Below are 19,200 nucleotides of genomic sequence, written 5' to 3'. Positions count from 1 at the left end.
AAAAGGCACATTTAAAAAAAAAAAAAAAAAAAAAAAGGCACATGTATAAAAAAAAAAATGCAGGTGCAGTTACAAATAAATGTTCATTTGGGAAAATGAAAATTTTCCCAAATGAACGTTATAATGTACGTTTACGTTATAATGACTTAAACGCTTGGTTTTTGTCAGGTCAAACAAGCACATCGTCTTTTCCTCCTAAAGCATTTTTTATGGAAGGAATTTGAGTGGTTGATATTAAGATACATTTACATTTTCCTCTTTTTTTCCCCCAGAATATTTTCACTCAATAAATACGCCAAAAAGTCATGAAAACAGAGGAAAATACCAGTGACGGTTGCTGGAAGAGGTTCGTTTAGCTCCTCCACAGTCTCAAAGATTTTCTTATAGCCTCCAGCAGGGTGCTCAAAACTGAAAAGTGAGGGAATAAGTCTATTTTACAGTACGTGCACTTACATGTACTTACAGTGTACCTACAAGGTAACTACATGGGGTAGGTTTAGTGCCTAGTTATTGTTATTACTATAATAAGTACATAGTATATACATGAGCAACAAGACTCTAAAATAAAGTGCTACCCAATTTTTTAATACACAGAAAGGAAAATCTGAGAGAATCAGTGCACACAGATTTTTGCCAATTCACAACATCACTACAGACATGTTCCCAATGACTTAAACAGCATAAATCCAAAACATAAGCATCATAAAGCTTGTGTTATACAGGAAAGAATAAAAAGAAGGTCGCTTACCGGCTAACCATGATTGCTGCTGGGACAGTCGCGTCTGTGACTCGGCTTGTTCTTGTCGGTTTGTCAGCAGAGCCCTGAGTTTATGGGTTTTATACTCTATCCTCTTACACAGGTTTACTCTGACTTTGACTCCTGTTGCAGCCAATGGCAGCATTTACTAAACAACGAGCCCATTGTACAAGAGCCTGAGCTGCCTTTACAATAGCCATTCCTTCAAATAGGATTTGAGATTTTCACGCAGCTGAAAGCTGTGATGCAATCAGGTGTACAAAATGCGATTGTACAATGCAAGAAACAGAAATGAGCTGAAATCAGCTGACAAAACACCCAACAAAGACTTTATTCAGCTAATAATAACATATGCAGCAGTTTTCATAATAATGCACACGAGTAACCGAGGTTTACAATATTTCCACATGAGTTTTAAATCTTTCAGGAGAATATAAAATAAAATAAAAAAATTTCTTTTTTTAAATGGATTGCATGACAGAAGTCAGTATATTCTTTTTTCTATATTTAACACTGTGAAATCTGTCAGTGGCAGGGAAATTTAACGGCCTAACAAAATAAATCAAACAAACCACTGATTGGTGTTTTGTCTCCAAATACCCTTTGATGAAGAGATGCTGTGTAATCCAGCTATATTATGGCAGGACAAACAGCACATTGTTAGGCCAGTGGCAAAACAAGACACACGATGAATTCACCGAGCCACAATAAATCAGTCTAGCAGCCAAAACCAATGCTTTAAACATGGTGACTGTATAAAAAGTGTGGGAGCTCTCAGTCTTCATGTCATCTGACAGCTGATTGCAATACAAATGTTAATGTAAGAGTCCCAAATAAGTCTTTCAAGGGCAAGTTTTCTTCTCTCTTAGAATGAGAAAAAAAGACTTGTATACTTATGCAATAAATCTATTTTTTTGCCTATTTTAAGCCAGTGCTGCTCGTTTTCTTTTTGTAGGTTTTGTAACTTCTGAGGTCACAAGCATGACGGGTTTTGTTGCTGCAGCACAAACGAAGGGCTTTCCGTTTTTTACATTCCTGAACAGATTTGTGAACAGATTAACTGTGAAAAACACGTTCGTTTTAGCAACACAGCCAAATTAAACAAGCATAGCATTGCCAAAAAAGCACTGAATTTATATAAAACTTTTATTCTGCATGAGTACCTCTCAAAACTCTGAGAGTTTAGAGAGATTGTACAAAAACATAACATTCAACAAAATAAAAAAACAATGCAGCCTATTATAAACTATTGTGTCTAGCAAATCCATATCTATAAAAATGCTTATTTATTGCTTTGCTTGCTCGCAATTACACTGGCTTCTCATACTTGAAATTAACCCAGTGGCATTTTTTTTTATCTTGAGTTTTCTTTCTGCATGTTTAACATTGTTCATTCATTGAAAAACAACCGTATGGGAGAAGTGTGCATCATTTTTTAATAACTGCTTTGATGATTCGTGGAAATGTCAACACTTAAAGGCAAGGCAAGTTTATTTATGCACAATGGTAATTCAAAGTGCTTTACATAAAAGGAAGTAAAATAATCATAAAAAAATCACAACAATAAAACAAGGAATTTAAAAATGGATTTAAAAAAGTTAAAAATAGAAAATGATTATATATAAAATACAGTGCAATGAGTTGGGACGTAGCACAGTGCTCATTCAGTAAATGCACAGCTAAACAGATGAGTTTTGAGTCTGGATTGAAATGTGGTTAATGTTTTAGCACATCTGATCTCTTCTGGAAGCTGGTTCCAGCTGCGTAATAGCTGAAAGCTAGTTTTACAGCAAGATTATCATCCCATCATGTCATTATTATCAGCTTAAAGTAAGGCACGCATGTACAGTGCATCTAAACTTACAAGGAATTTACATTTCATCAGTGATTGTTTGAATATGCATGAGTGTTTATGCATGCCACGGGAGGCTGTTTCTGTGGCTTAATCTGAGCTCTTGTATGCATTTACACGTGATTAGAATGATCTTCAGAATCAGTTTAAACCTGCTACTATTCAAGTAGAGCGTGTGAACTTGAGGCTCGTGTTCTCTCTGCATGTGCAGTCTTTCTCTGGTTGGAGTGACACGTGAGGGCTTGTGCTGAAGTCCAGAAGCTCCCTATGTGTAAGCCTCTTTTGCCTTGCATATGTTTCTATCTGCTGTGTTAGACTGGTGCATGTGATTGATTTGGTGCCTAGTGCTACCAAACATTACGTTTGTGTGAACGTTGCTCATCACTGCTTCTGCTTGTCAGCTCTGCTGCATGGCGTTTTGGATGACAGCAGTTCAGCTGTGCAGTTGAGACACTTCGGACTCTAAGGAGTCAGGCAGCGGGCAGACTGGTGCATGCAGTTTGCATGATAGGTTGCTTTTGACTAACTCTCCTTGTCAGCTTCGATGCATGCTTTGGGACCATGAATTTGAACCACTTTGAACTCTGATGAGTTTGGCAGTGGGCAGATGGCGCTTGCAATTGATTTGGTGCTTTGACCACAAAAGCAGTCTTAAGTCGCTGGGGTATATTTGTAGCAATAGCACACAATACATTGTATGGGTCAAAATTATCGATTTTCCTTTTATGCCAAAACTCATTAGGATATTAAGTAAAGACCATGTTTTGTTAAGATATTTTGTGAATTTCCTACCTTAAATATATCAAAACTTCATTTTTGATTAGTAATATGCATTGCTAAGAACTTTTGGACAACTTTAAAGATGATTTGCACCCTCAGATTCCAGATTTTCAAATAGTTGTATCTCGGCCAAATATTGTCCTATCCTAACAAACCATACATCAATGGAAAGCTTATTTATTCAGGTCATATCACGCAACAGGTCATATTTATAACGATATTACAGATAGACCACAATATACAATAATATAATATTAAATTTGTATGTTATTAATTTATTTTGTGTTACTACTCAAACTGCTGTTTTATTAGGCTTATTAAAATTATATTAATATTATTCATTTATTAACACTTGAGATACGTGAAGGCTTTCTATAAATGCACACAAATAAGCATAATTTTATGTTATTTTAATTACATTTAATAATCAAAGACCTACGTGCATAACTCATCAGAGCATATAAATCCAGTGTTGCCTGAAATAAATGAAATGAAATTTGATATAATGCATTGAAGAAAATAAGTCTTGGAAACTCTTTAAGGTTGAGTTATCGTCTTGTTTCTGCCTTTTGTAATGTGCACAGAGAATTAAATTGCATTTTGAATTCATTTGAATTGACAAACAAACAATCCTTTTGTACAATTTTCAGTATCAAACCATATTAAATATAAGCTTCCAGTCCCCCAGAGTTCAAAATGCCAAACTATGCAAAGCCTTTTCCATTATAAGGTAAAACATGAACTATTATGTCCACACATCTGGTAACAATATTGAATTTCTTTTCTAATGAATTGGAACATTTCCGCTTTCTTATAATAATTCCTCATTTCTGTCCTACATAGGTCTTCATGCAAACCCCTTCCCCAAAACTGAAACACTGAATACTTGGACCAAAGTGCTCTTACCGTTGAAGCCACACCATTAAATCCTCTTTATCTGGCCTGACATCCTCCTTCTGCCAATCCCTAACGGCAGACAATGCCCACAGACGGACAATAACTCTTCATGATTGGCACAAAGTGGGATTCATTTTAAAAACAGCTCCATTTGAAGACATCTGAGAAAGGTTAATTCCAGAACAGAATGTTCCAGAACATTAGCCAACAGGGATAAATGAAAAGGGCTAAGAGTGGATATACGAGCGATCCGTAGAGAGCGTGATCAAGAATGCCCTGCGAGATGACCGAGAGGAAGAGCATCCAGCCCTCGCCGACGCTGACGGGTGCTTCGATGAGCTCCTGGTAGATGAAGACGCAGTAGAGGATGGTGAAGGCAGGACTGAGCAGCACCATGGCCAGAGCGCACAGAGCTCTAACAGAGAGACCGAAACACGATTAGAGGCTAATATAAATATGAGACCACAGACACAATTTCACACTGTGATATCACTGACCGCAAACCCATGTAGCAATCAAATCAACACATAACGTGAATACTGCAGGCAGACTGTGTGTGATACAAACACTTTGTGTTCATATGAGTCACTGTACTCAACGTGTTTTTATTAAATACAGAATCGATTACACTTCGTCCTATAGTAATGGCACCGAGACGGCTTCTTACAAATGCTCAATCCTTAACCTGTTAACCATCAACCCCCTTTTTGAATATTTGAATGCTCTGAAAAAAAGAGACCTTGGGTTGGTCTCTTTTTTTAAAGATATGCTGAAGTTTTTATAGAAGTTATAGAAGTTTAAATTTATTGTAAAGAATTTACTGTACTAAATTTTGAAAGGCCTTCTGTAGCGAATCGATGTGTTTTTGTAAGAAAAATATCCATATTCAAAACGTAATAATCACTTTAATGTAGCTTGCGCTCACTGTTGTACACGGAAGCAGCTCCGGGCGGATGACGTATGAGGTCAGAGGCCTTTGTTCACCCCCCGGAGCCGTGTGAGACACTTTTTTTTTTTTTATGGATGGGCGCTTTTTATTTAACTGCTTTTGGACTGATGCATGCAACACCCGCTGAGTGGCATTAAACAGCTTGAAAGATCAAAGACCATTTTTAATATAACTCTAACTGGATTTGTCTGAAAGAAGAAAGTCATATACACCTAGAATGACTTGAGGGCGAGTAATGTATGGACTAATTTTCATTTTTGGGTGAACTAACCCTTTAATAGTGACATTTAGAGGGGTTAGATAAAATAATGTGACCATGCATTATCAATATAATTTGCGCGGACTACAGTAGAAAACATTGTGATTATCTTTTATTTATGTTTTCGTTGTCTATACTTTATGGGTTTTGTATCAGAGGAATGTTATTACATTTGATGTTCATTATGATGGCCAGTGGGTGTCTCAAGATTTGCTTATATAGCGATGCAACAAATTGTCTAATTCTCACCAAAATTGAGTCAGATTGTCTTCAGAGCATGCATGACAAAAAATAAGCGATTATTTGTTTGAAATGTGCATACTTGGGCATGTGCGGCGTGATGCTGGCGGTGATCGGCACCAGCGTAACCGCCAAGATGAATCCCAGAGAGAAGTTAATGAGGGCTGTGCAGCCCAACAACACCGCTAGATAGAGCAAAGCCGTCAGCTTCAGCACTTTCCAGCCCTGCTCTGTGCCCTCTCCAGACAGCAACCTGCCACAGACAGAAAGAAATGCATGATCCATGCTGGCGAGTAAACATGTAACGCAATATAAACTGCATTAGAATGAGTTTGTGTGTGTACCGCTGTGTGTTGTGTGGCAGGGCCAGGCCTGCAGTATAGATGGCAATAGCAGTGAGCACCACAGCTTCGGTTTCAGACACAGGGAAGTGCTCCACAGCCATTTCCTGCAGATGAACAGGTAGCAGATACAACGCCACACCTGTCAGGTGACTAATCACCACCGGGGTCAACACTGTCAACATGCCCGGACTGGACGGCTGCAGAGAAACAGAGAAAGCTAATGTTATGCAAGAACATCTGCAACGACAACTGGGCTTCCATCACTGAATCGAATGCAGCATATTTCTTCTTTTGTTTTGATAAAAATTAGGGGTTGCATGGACTAATCGACTTCAATGCTCTGCCATGACGCTTTAAGCTTGACGTCGACTAGTCGCTGGTCCTATAGAGGGCGCAACAGGATAAAAAAATCTTTGAAGGACTTCCACATTTTACGCTCAGTTTCCGAACAGTTAAAATGACAAATAAATGCATACTCTGAAAGCGCTCCACAAGACATGTGTGATTATATTACTGGATGCTCGAAATTGAACGGGAGAATGCACGTTTTAAACAGCTTATTGTACAGGTAAATTAATCGCCGTTCTAATCTAATGCACTGCTGCACTGTAACACACACACATTACAGACAGTAGCTCGTACATCACACGCAGATCGTGCGCGCACAATCATTCAGAGCGGAAATGTATGGTCAACACTGCTGTGATTTCTCAATAAAATAGCGTAGAAACTGAAAAGTTCAAGCATATATTTCGTAATAACTAAATGCCACAGCTTCACTACTAGTAGAGAGAGACGCTGCCAGGTAGAATTAATTCAGACATGCAGTCGCTCTCACTAATGCATTCAAATTAATGTAATCTTTACTGTGCTACTTTATCTGTATCTGATTTAGAACGAGCAGAAATCTGTGAGAAATATAACGACCCAAAGACAAAAGAACTGATAAAAATGAGCTGTTATAGGAGCAACAGCCATGTGGGCAGCGCTGTGTCATATGCCATAGCTGTGCACAAGGTGTTTATCACAGCTCCAGACTTATTTGTTCATTAATGACGTCATCAGCGACTAGTCGACTTCGACTCGACTTTCATCACATAAAAGTCGACTTAAAAAAAAAAATCAGAAGTCGTTCAGCTCCTAATAAAAATAAACACAATTAGCCCTTATGTTGTTATCTTTTTACTGAAAATACTTGTTAATGTTACCACATTGGACTAAAACGTACGTGCTTTGCTCACACAGGGTATAATTTGATCACTTTTGTACTTTGCACAATTGACAGTTTTTGTTTTGTTTTGTAACCGACTGACTGTAGGCCTCACTGATCTGAGCTTATGCACCTTAATTTTTGAGTACGAAAACATTATTTGTGCCTCATTTTTGGCAATGTTCACTCAAAACCTGAGGTGCATCAGCTCAGCTCAGATCAATGAGGTCTACGTGCTCACCGAAAGAAAACAACAAGTTGATGAAAAGATTGAATCTAAGATTTAGGGATAATATAGCATAATGAGAGGTGCAAAGTATTTTCAGCGCAGCACAAGGGTTAGAGTCAGCAAGCATCAATTCTACTTCCATAATGTAACATTTTACAGTGGGGCAGAATGAGAAAAAATAGACAGAATGATGTTTATACCATTGTTTGATGCAACTGCATGCCGTATTTTTATATGAAAATAAACAAGCTGAAAACACTCTTAACTGAAAAACCTTTAGTGCTTTTCTATAGTATTAAGCCTCAAATGTCAACTATACATCGGATTGGTTTCTTCTTTAAATTATAAAAAAGTTAAAATATGAATGGTATTATAATGTTATACTAAAACTAAAACAATGGAAAAACCCTAAAGATAACATGTAGAAAGAAAATAACATATCTTAAGCGTGCAGAATAACATAAGTGGACTTTGAACGATTAATTGCCGCGTTGAACGATTACGCAATTGTGGCATCCATAATTGTAATCGTGATTAGAAATTCGATTAATTGTGCAGCCCTAGCTGAATTAAAAGAATGCATGATCAAAGTATATCAGAAAGTGTTTGACTGGTTAGTATTGGTCATGGCTGTACATTTTTATGCGTCGCAACTAATTTTCTGTGCAATACAAAAACCAACCTGCCAATGGTGGTGGCGTCTGTCTTGTAGTGTCTGAAACTGTTGATGCCTCGAATGGAAGCGGCTTCGATGTGATAGCGGAGGAAGAGGCCGTGATCACCCCAGGACCGTCCACAAGCTTGTTTCAACACCATCAGCATCATGGTCTGCGCCGCGTGCGTGTAGCCCTCAGCCGTGTCCCAGTCATTCCTCTGGAGCTAACACACAGTCAACAGCAATGCTCAAATGTAACGCTAGCCAGTTTCAGTGGAAACAGTGTTGCCAGATTGGGCGGTTTCGCTTCTGCTTGAGCGCGTTTAGACATGTGGACCAAATTTGTACTGGTTTGGGATCAGTTTGGCAGTTTTCAGTGTTTGCATTTTATAGGCTAATTGGTTTACAAGCAAAACCCATTGTGTGAATATATTGCCATAAATTTTAGGGATGCACCAAAATGAAAATTCTGGGGCAAAACCGAAAATTCTGGATGCACTTGGCCGAAAACCGAAACTGCTTTGTAATGATTATTTATTATTTTATTAAACAAGTAATTTTGTAAGATTTTTTTAATTTAACTCAATTTCAATGATACTGAATTTAAAACAAAAAAACCAAAAGCCAATTAAAAACAGCCACACTTTTACTGAAAGTAACACAATAATATTGGACATAATTTATATTAATATTAGTAACACTTTGCAATAAGCTTCAATAGTCAACTACTTTATTTAACATGAGCTAAGAATAAACAATACTTCTTCAGCATTTATTAATCCAAGTTAATGTCAACATTTACTAATGCATTATTAAAATCAACGGCTGTGCTTGTTAACAGTTAATGCGCTCTGAATTAACAGTGAACGACTGTATTCTCATTAACTTACATTTAAGAAAGATGATTAAATACTGTAATAAATGTATTGTTCATTCATGTTAGTTAATACATTAACGAACATTAACTAATGTGACCTTATTGTAAAGTGTTACCTTAATATTAAATATCAATATATTATTTTTATTCAGTTCCATGCAACAGAATCAGATATAAATTTGTTTTAACTAATTATCCAAATAGTGTATAATCCTACAAAGCTGTTATTATCAGAGCATGTGAGCAGAGCAGAGTGTTATTTTACCAGCGTTATTAAATAGCCAGCCATATATATATTTTTATACATATATTTTCAGCTGGTATTTTCACCTAAAATTTGGTGCATCCCTAATAAATTTTGTTATAAATTTCCATAATTCTGATTGTTACATCAAAGCCAGCATGTGATGACTTAAAGGGACAGTTCGCCCAAAAATAAAAATTCTGTCATCATTTACTCACCCTCAAGTTTTCCCAAAACTGTGCGAGTTTCATTCTTCTGTTGAACACAAAAGAAGATACTTTGAAGAATGTCGGTGACCAAACAGTTGATGGTAGCCATCGATTTTTTTCATACTATGGAAGGCAATGGCTACCGTCAACTGTTTGGTTACAACATTCCTCAAAACATGTTTAGTGTTCAACTCACAGTTTGGAATAAGTGGATGGTGTGTTATTATTATAATACAAAATGGGTATATTGTATGTTTATTTTAGAAAGAAACTACTGATTTGATTCGAATCACACGCTTAGACGCTTGAGCTTGTGTTTGTAGTAAGCTAAAACCACTATTAAAATGTAAATAGTGTAATAATGACAATGTAATGCAAGTTTGTTTCGAGTTTCATTCTTCTGTTGAACACAAAAGAAGATACTTTGAAGAATGTCGGTGACCAAACAGTTGATGGTAGCCATCGATTTTTTTCATACTATGGAAGGCAATGGCTACCGTCAACTGTTTGGTTACAACATTCCTCAAAACATGTTTAGTGTTCAACTCACAGTTTGGAATAAGTGGATGGTGTGTTATTATTATAATACAAAATGGGTATATTGTATGTTTATTTTAGAAAGAAACTACTGATTTGATTCGAATCACACGCTTAGACGCTTGAGCTTGTGTTTGTAGTAAGCTAAAACCACTATTAAAATGTAAATAGTGTACAGACAATGTAATGCAAGTTTGTTTCATTGTGTCTGACAGGCCTACCTTTCCCTGAATGGTGCACAGGGCTCCTAACTTCTGACAGAAGGCATAGAAGAGGTTGGTCAGGTCCAGGTTGGGCAGCTGACCATTAAGTCCTTCTAAAATCAGGTCCAGGCTGGTAATGACATCACCGCTGAGCTCCAATGCGAGGGCAGCTTGAATTGACCCTGCGCGACCCTGCAGCGGCGAGTACTCCATTCCTGAATAAAAGCGAGAGCCGGAAACATAAACACGGACAGAACCGGCAATGTATTCTAGAAAAGCAACAGAACAAGTACAATTACGAAATCGGATTATTAGGTGATTTTTCATTTTCTGGTTCCCCAGTAAAGCAGCATGCTTCACCTGTACACACCTGTGATGTTTGTGTGGTGGTAGCCTTCCAGCCAGGCCTGCATGCCGATCAGATCATGCTCGTTCACCAAGAATATGATGTCCTTGGCCCAGTAAATCTGGTCTTTACAGAAGAAGTGGACAAAACAAAACGAACGCAAACAACGACTAAATCAAAACTCGAATGTCTTGCATAACTGGAATCATTGCATCAATACAAACAACTGATTTTACTTCCATCTAGCAAAGATCGACAGTATGTGTTTTGTGAACTAGTCTTATGCCGTTTACCCAATCTAAGCATCATCAAGTCCTATTCTCAGGAGTTATCAAAATGATCAAAACTGTAATTTAGCATCTTCAAATCCATCCCAAATTTCAGCAGTGGGAGTGGCTACTTTTACGCCAATGGCTATAGAGATTTTTTAAAGAAGTTGTATATCTATGCAAGAAAAACATTACATTTGGCAGGGCCTCTAGCAGTTACAAACATAAAAACAAAAGACTATGTAGCCATTTGTTCATGGATATTTTACCAGATTTAGTACAGGGATATTTTTTGGTTTTAAACATTGAATTGCCAGGATAATTAACAGCTATGGCAAAGGCATAATATTTATTAAAAAGGTTCTTGAACAAAATTGTGGACAGATTTTGACAAAAATGTGACATTTTGGACTGAATCTGCAAATTAATGTGCAAATTGGTGCTGATCAAATGCCAGGCGGTGCTTAATAAATATTGTAAAAAAAAAACGTTTTTTAAAATAAAAAATAAAAACCTTCATAATGATTTAAAATGCTGTTCTGATATTTAAATACATTTTTACTCTTTTATGCATTACACTAACGTGACTATTTTAGTCACTGCATTTCTGGCATTACTCGCTAAATTACATAAAAACCTTAAAAATAAAATTAATGGTTAAAGTAAACCAACAAGTCAAATAACGGTCTCGTTTCCAGGACAAATCCTCAAACTCATGCAACTTTTAAAGGCACTATAGAAAAAGTTTTATTAATATGATTCTTTATTAATATTATATTTAGGTAATATCTAGGAATTTTGGGGAAACACAAGGAATTTTTCAAAGACGATATGGAACAATTTCTGAATTTGCTAAATCAAAAAAAAAAAAAAAAATGTAAAGATTGGTTTTGTAACTTTGTCATGCAAGACTGACTGAAATCAGCGTTGAGGATGTTGACAGAATGTGTTCTAAAGTGTCTTACTCCTGAAATACTGTGCGAGGGCCAGCAGAAGCCCGACCGCCTGGTTGTTGCTGTTTCCAGGACTGCAGGGAGCAGTGATGACCAGAGCCTCTGTCCGAGGAGCGCGAGCAGCTCTCAGGATCCCGTACACATTCCTGCCTCCAACCATCTGAACAAAACATGTTTATATTCAACTGCACTTCATCCTTTCTTCAGTTTTCAGACATTAACTCTTCTGTAGCAAAGCCAAGGGATCGATGATCCGTTTGGTTGTTATTTTATGTAAATACTATTTATATAGTTTGGGAAAATCTGTACTTTTGTTGCACTAGACAGTTTGCACAATTGTTTCACTACTTGCTACACTGTTTGCATTCATTGTTCATGTTCAGATTGCAGTACACACACACACATATATTATGTAAACAAACACTTTTATTTTGGATGAGATTAATCGTTGGACTGAATCGTTTGAATATATATATAAAAGGTCACTTTTGCTTCAGAGTTCTGTTATTATATATTTCTATTTAATTTACTCCCTGAACTGTTTCGGACACATCTATATTGTCAGTAAATAATAAAATAGTCCTGTTATTCACTGAAAAATAAAAAAATAATATAGTTATAAATAGATATAACTTGCTTAGGGAATGTTAGATGTAGAAAACAATTCATTTGGAAGTATAACTTTCTAAAGAAAAAAAATTCAAACTTCAGGAGTACTCGCGTTTTTCTTAAAATTCTGGCAAATTCATCCATTCTTGAAGAAAACGAATGTAAAATTGGAACGTTAAATCAGCTAGAATAAAACTTCAAGTTCTCCTGTTTATTATGATATGTGCCATTTGATGCTGACTGCTAGAACAGGTTTGAAACACACAGAAAAGCACAGGCGAGTCAGGTGCCGCAAAAATGTTTAAGGGTTAAAGCATGCAAGTGACCTAAACGCCTACATATATAAAACTGCTTTATGCATATGCAAAAGCATTCCAAAAAAAGCTTACAGTTTGGTGATTGTAAAGTGACTAATAATACAGACAGACAGCACAGGGACTCACATATCTTTCTTTGTTCTCGTCAGGGAAGGGCAGCTTACGGGAGAAGCTCTGAGTGAACACCTCCAGTCCTCTGGCTTGCATCGCTTTAACTAACCACTCCACCGGCATCCCACTGCAGAGACAAACCACGATCATCTCTGACTTCCTCCAGAAACTAAACCCGCTTTAACCCCTGAAGTGCCACCCCCCATTTTTGAACATAGTAACATTTAAAGTGCACTATCCAAACTTACATTATTATAATTCATGAAAGCTTTGGAATACAGACCTAAGGTTGGACTCCTGTTTAAGAAGACAATCTGCAGACTACTGCAGAAGTGGGATCATTTCAAAATATTAAAAGTATCAAAAAGTTATAGAAGTTTAAATTTACTGTAAAGAAAATGCACTGTACCAATTTTTGTTTTTATTTTATATAAAGTAAATATTTTACAAAATATTTTTGAATCCAAAAATTGATATAAAACTAAAGCCTTATGTCTAAATAAGTTATGTTCCAAATTTGAAGTTGATATAAAAAAAAATTAAATTTAGGGCGTTATACCACAAACAGCCACCGGGTGCCATCCAAAATCTGTAGAATTTTGTTAATGCGTTTTTCTGTCACGAAGGTCTAAATTTCTCTGTCAAAAAATACCAACCACCAAACATGGAATCTTGAGACTCGGAACTTTCCAAATATATGTATTTTGTCAAGATTATCAAAACTTTTGATTCTAAAAGACCGCAATACATTTAGTAATATGACACTTGACTCCGCCCACTAAGGGGAGGAGACCGCTAAAAGATTTTAAACTACCATTTCCATGGTAAAGCAATGTCCGATTTAAAAATGGTTTTCACAGATGAGGTTTTAAGCTTTTAAAAGCCTTGGTTCATGGGTCATAGCATCATATAATTCATCATATAACAGCATACATCACATAAAGGCAACATAATAGCATCATATAACATGCATCATATAATTTATGATGATTACTAAAATATGTGATGGAGAAAAAAGACAACAACAAAAAAAAGAGCGCCATTGGGCCCACCTGTGGGCCGGTGGCACTTAAGGGGTTTTAATTAATCACACCGCAGTGACTTCTGTGCTCTGCTCACCCTGCCTTTCTTTTGTGGGCATCGAACTCCTTGGCGAGGGACAGCGCTCGCTCCCCGGAGGAGAAGCGCTCCTCCACCATAGTGGAGCCCATGGCGTTCTCTGACATGTACGTGCGCAGAGTGAAGGGCTCGAACGCCAGTCCCATGAACCACACGATAGCCGCCAGGTAGCACACAATACTGAACGAGAGAAACGGATAACAAATAAGGAAGAGATGTCATAGCGTGTCAGGTTCACACAAGGTTGAAGCTGGTGAAGCACCTACCATATGGGTGTGTTGAGGCGGGTCAGGAGGTTGGTCAGGGCTTTTCTGCGATTCGGGTCAGACAACAGACCCATGATGCTCTGCTTCAATAGACCTAATCAATTAAAAATGTATAACACTGTATAATGACTTACATTGGTCGAACATCAGAGTTGAAGTCTTCAACAACCTAGCAGCGAATTTGTATTTTTATTTTTTAAGTCTTATATAAAAGTAACAATAATGGTTTCACTTTATTTTGACGGCTCCTTTAATACATTGTTGACTATAAGTGCACCTACATATCTATTAACTCTCATTAGAGTATTAGTAGAGTGTCAGGTTAAGGTTGGTACATGTACTTGCAAAGTTACTTATAGTCAGTAGATCGTCTGTTGAGAGATTAATCACAGTCTACTAATACTCTGATGAGAGTTAGTTGACATGTACACTACTGGTCAAAAGTTTGGGATCAGTTTTTTTATTGAAGTGTCTTCTGCTCATCAAGGCTGCATTTATTTGATCAAAAATACAGAAAAAAACAGTAATCTTGCAAAATGTTATTACAATATAAAATAATGGTTTCTATTTTAATATCCTTTAAAATGTAATTTATTTATGTGATGCAAAGCTGAATTTCCATCAGCCATAACTCCAGTATAAAGTGTCACATGAGCCTTCAGAAATCATTCTAATATGCTGATTTATTATTAGTATTATCAACAGTTGTGTTGACAAATATTTTTTTGGAACTTGTGATACTTTCTTCAGGATTCTTTGATGAATAAAAAGTAAAAAAGAACTCATTGTCAACAACATTTATTCAAAATATAAATCTTTGCTAACACTTCTTAATTTAACACATCCTTGCTGAATATAAGTTTTCATTTCTTTCAAAAAAAGAAAGAACAAAAATGTACTGACCCCAAACTTTTAAACAGTAGCGTATATAGTTAGAAAAGATTTCTATTTTAAATAAATGCTCTTCTTTTTAACTTTTTATTCACCAAAGAATCATGAAAAAAAGTATCCCAGGTTCCAAATAAATTGAAAAAAAAGTAACTTGCGTTACTTATTTGAAAAAGTAACTCAGATATTCTCTTGTAAATTAAAAAGTAATGCGTTACTTTACTAGTTACTTGAAAAAAGTAATCTGATTACGTAACTCACGTTACTTGTAATGCGTTACCCCCAACACTGCTGAAAATACAGCTTTGATCACAGGAATAAATTACATTTTAATGTATATTAAAATAGAAAAACGTTATTTTACATCATAATAATATTTCACAATATTACATTTTTTCCTGTATTTTTAATCAAATAAATGCAGCCTTGATGAGCATTAAAAAAAACTCCTTTAAAAAACACTAAAAATCATTCTGATCCCAAACTTTTGACCGGTAGTGTAGATGCAAAGTTACTTATTGTCAACAGAATGCTCAAAAGGGACCATCAAAATAAAGTGTTACCACAATAATTAATAATAATAAAATCTGTTTTAACATGCATTAAAATGCTTACAATAAACGCCAACACAAACGATAACACCCTAATCGCCTCCCACGGCAAATAAGTAAAATTAAAAGACATTACTAAGACTAAAATGACCAGAGTTGTAACATTATTAAGACGAATAACCTGCAGAATCTGTATGATTTATTCAGCGTTCCGGATGAGACACTAGCTCTGCATCCCCTGCGATGAACAAATTTACAAAATATCTTCATGGAACATGATCTTTACTTAATATCCTAATGATTTTTGGCATAAAAGAAAAATGGATAATTTTGACCCATACAATGTATTGTTGGCTATTGCTACAAATATCCCCCAGCGACTTAAGACTGCTTTTGTGCTGCAGGCTCACATATGACCCATATAATCGCATGTTTATCATCACTAGCAAGAATCGAGTCACTTTAATCACATATCACCAGTGCTCCCGAAAAAGCAGTGAAGAACACTACATTAAAAACATCTTGGTTACTATTGAATATTTCTTTGAATTGTCTTCAAATATTGGTGTGCACCGACTGGACATGAACACATGTTTGTACAGCTGTGCGTTGATCTGTAGCATCAAACTACTCACTGTGTCTGGGTGTCTTCAATACTCCAGTCACTGAAAGGATGATGAGCAGAAGAGCTGCTATCAACTGAGGAGAGAGAGGAAACATGATTAACAACAACACAGCACAAAATATATTCTCAACACTGAGAAAGTGAAAATGCATACTTACACATCTCAGGCATAGAGACCGCTTTGATCTGACTCCTAGAAAGAGAACAATACAGAGAACTAGATCGGTGTACAGTTCAGATAAACAGCTCAAATCCATTCTATGAGACAAAGTTGAGGCTTACACATTTTCAGCAGATAGCGACAACGTGTCATCTTCTTCATACATCCATTCCTCGCTGTCATCAGTGACTGGACGAACACATTTGACAATGTATTGACATGCATCAGGACTTTTACAGTGGAAGGCCAAAACACTGGCGCCAATGCACTTTTCTCAAATAATCCACAATTTCATCCAGAAAGTGAAATGATAACATATTTTGATATCCACATATTTCTTCGTCTTCGCTGCACGGTTGAACAAAGAAAATAATCTGAAATATTAATTTGAGAGAAATTCATAAACTGGCCCAGAATGTCTATCCCTTATAATTTATCTATCACATTTTTTCAGTCAAGTTTTAGGGTTGCTTTGCTGCCACAGGCACTGGATGCTTTCAGCGTGTGAATGGAATCTTATAAAACGGAGAGTTCCGGTTCTTGATTCTGATTGGCTTTCGCGTCATGCCTAACAATGCCCCTTAGCTGTTATAAATTCACTGTAAACCACGGCTTCTTGGAGCTTATTGCTTTAATTTACTAAGGCATTTTGGAGGCAAATTCATACCCAATTTCAGAAAGCAGGGCCTTCACCTAAAGGGTCTTTCAGGACCTAAACACACTTCAAAAAGCACCCAGGAAAGGTTCAAGACAAAACAATGCACTGTTCTGAAGAGGCCAGCAGTGAGTCTAAATATTAAGTGAAATAAAGAATCACGGAGATCAGATATTTAAATTTCAATTCATTTTTTGAGAAAATTGTAGGTTTAAATAAAGTGCAAGGGTGCCAATATTTTTGACCTCGACTGTATAAAGAAAAGAGAAAACTTACAGCTACTTGTAAGCACAGGATTCTGATGAGAGGACCTGCAAAGATCAAACCACGTGAAATTTAGATCCACAGGTCATTGTTGCACTCACTTTTTTGGCATGATGTGCTCTACAAATTCTGTTATATGATATAGGAGCCATTGTGTAAAACCGTTATGGATTGCAGCAGTGCAGTGTCTGATGTGAGTCATTACTAGATGTTACTTGATTTTAACCTCGGAGCTTTCCATTTTATCATGAGACGTAATAATACTTCTGTTTTGGGAAGCAACATTCTACGGACATTGAATTTATTTTGGATGCTGGCCATCCATAAAGTTGAGTATTAAAAACTATATACACATATGATGTGCATATCTTAGAAAACAGGGTGGCTGATGGTTGATCTGAAAGGAAAATAATAAATTCACAACATTGCTACAATAAAATACACTATGTACTTAAATATTTACGAAACTAATTTGAAAATGAACAAAGTGGAAGTATTTGAACATTCTAATTTATTTTGTCCCGTAATCTGTTATAAAGTCAGTCAAAGCAAAAAATTGATCATCGATTGCTTCCAGTTCACACAGATTTTCACACAACATTCAAATTATTAACAAACTTTTTGTGTCATTGTAGCTATGTTTGACAACAACACTACACCGGTTTGGTGACAGCGCTTGCCTTTAGTTAAAAGTTAAAAGCAATTGTATGTTTTTAATATGGCTTCAACAACACTCCTGCTATTGCTGCTTGCAGCTATATTTATTATTATTTATTAATGTTTATTATTGGCTGGCCTTCCGGCCACTGCAACTAAGCAGTGCAGATGATCCAGAATGCAGCAGCACATATGGTCTTCAGTCAACAGAGAGAATGGTTTAACTGTACACCTTCACTGCGTAGGTCTACCTTGTCAATTTAATGCATGTTTTTCTAGGTATGAACATGCTGTCCGTTGTTGGTTTGTTCTTTACCTGCTGCTGATACTAATGTTATCTCCATCGGTTTGGCCTCGTCCGGCGGCCTGTGATACCTTTTTTCCGAGCTCAAGCATCTCCTTAATGTTCAACTCCACGTTCATCACAGATATGTAGCCATCTATAAACACAAACACAGAATCAAGACATCTGCCTCCTCCCTGCATCAGTAAGACAAGTGAAGCTGTATCAGCAATAGGGTTGCAAAGGGGTGGAACATTTCCGGTAAATTTCTGGAAACTTTCCCAAAATCCCTGGAATATTCCAAAAAAATCCTGGAAAGTTTTTTAAATTTCTGGAATATTTCCGAAATTTACTGGAAATTTTCCACCTTTTTTGCAACCCTAATCAATTACAAATTAAATGCTTACATTTTTTGTAATCTGTCTCTAAATGTATGTAACCCAGGCGGTTATTTCTGGTATAGTGCCCAAACAAAATCTCACAAGAACCACAATTTTTGTGATATCAACTTCAAATTTGGAACATAACTTGGTTAGACATATGGCTTTGATTTGAGTGCAACATATTTTATAAAATAAAGCAATAAGCCCCAAAAAGCCGTAGTTTACAGTGAATTTATAACAGCTAAGGGGAAGGGTTGCAAAGGGGTGGAACATTTCCGGTAAATTTCTGGAAACTTTCCCAAAATCCCTGGAATATTCCAAAAAAATCCTGGAAAGTTTTTTAAATTTCTGGAATATTTCCGAAATTTACTGGAAATTTTCCACCTTTTTTGCAACCCTAATCAATTACAAATTAAATGCTTACATTTTTTGTAATCTGTCTCTAAATGTTTGTATCTCAGGAGATACGTGCCTTTTAGGGGTATAAATCAAGATATAAAAT

General features: G+C 36.4%; 3 protein-coding genes across 4 annotated transcripts in view; all 3 read right to left on the bottom strand.

Moving 5' to 3' along the window:
• The window catches only part of rpe65a (retinoid isomerohydrolase RPE65 a), an 8,894-nt gene extending 8,083 nt beyond the window's left edge, over nt 1–811 (bottom strand). The window contains exons 1-2 of one of the 2 annotated variants that reach the window (XM_016508286.1): nt 749–811; nt 326–408 (exon numbers count right to left, since the gene is read on the bottom strand). In XM_016508286.1, coding sequence (XP_016363772.1) covers nt 326–408; nt 749–759 — 94 coding nt within the window. In that variant the 5' untranslated portion in view covers nt 760–811. The remainder of the gene's footprint in view (nt 1–325; nt 409–748) is intronic. The other variant, XM_016508287.1, reaches the window with a different exon arrangement.
• A 3,022-nt stretch (nt 812–3,833) lies between these two features.
• gpaa1 (glycosylphosphatidylinositol anchor attachment 1) lies at nt 3,834–15,911 on the bottom strand. Its single transcript, XM_016508247.1, has 11 exons — nt 15,853–15,911; nt 14,233–14,326; nt 13,967–14,146; nt 12,863–12,974; nt 11,823–11,970; nt 10,613–10,714; nt 10,261–10,457; nt 8,190–8,396; nt 6,079–6,275; nt 5,817–5,987; nt 3,834–4,701 (listed from the first exon to the last, which is right to left on the bottom strand). Exons 2-11 carry the CDS (start codon nt 14,304–14,306, stop codon nt 4,458–4,460), a joined length of 1,632 nt encoding a protein of 543 aa, XP_016363733.1. The 5' UTR covers nt 14,307–14,326; nt 15,853–15,911; the 3' UTR covers nt 3,834–4,457.
• A 371-nt stretch (nt 15,912–16,282) lies between these two features.
• The window catches only part of LOC107705130 (uncharacterized), a 9,087-nt gene continuing 6,169 nt past the window's right edge, over nt 16,283–19,200 (bottom strand). The window contains exons 12-16 of the mRNA XM_016508282.1: nt 18,349–18,472; nt 17,388–17,422; nt 16,579–16,645; nt 16,455–16,489; nt 16,283–16,370 (exon numbers count right to left, since the gene is read on the bottom strand). Coding sequence (XP_016363768.1) covers nt 16,303–16,370; nt 16,455–16,489; nt 16,579–16,645; nt 17,388–17,422; nt 18,349–18,472 — 329 coding nt within the window. The 3' untranslated portion in view covers nt 16,283–16,302. The remainder of the gene's footprint in view (nt 16,371–16,454; nt 16,490–16,578; nt 16,646–17,387; nt 17,423–18,348; nt 18,473–19,200) is intronic.

Source organism: Sinocyclocheilus rhinocerous, unplaced genomic scaffold (genome assembly GCF_001515625.1).
Source record: "Sinocyclocheilus rhinocerous isolate Xijiao unplaced genomic scaffold, SAMN03320098_v1.1 scaffold173, whole genome shotgun sequence".
Lineage (NCBI taxonomy): Eukaryota > Metazoa > Chordata > Actinopteri > Cypriniformes > Cyprinidae > Sinocyclocheilus > Sinocyclocheilus rhinocerous.
Note: the sequence above shows the minus strand (reverse complement) of the source record. Positions and strands in the feature narration are given on the sequence as shown.

What these genes read in the sequence shown, in the direction of transcription:
- gpaa1 (XM_016508247.1), bottom strand. Translation starts at nt 14,306, where the DNA reads ATGGGTCTGTTGTCTGACCCGAATCGCAGAAAAGCCCTGACCAACCTC. An exon ending in CGCCTCAACACACCCATATG is followed by an intron (nt 14,147 to 14,232) that starts GTAGGTGCTTCA and finishes TCTCTCGTTCAG; the next exon opens with TATTGTGTGCTACCTGGCGG. An exon ending in GCCCACAAAAGAAAGGCAGG is followed by an intron (nt 12,975 to 13,966) that starts GTGAGCAGAGCA and finishes TTGTCTCTGCAG; the next exon opens with TGGGATGCCGGTGGAGTGGT.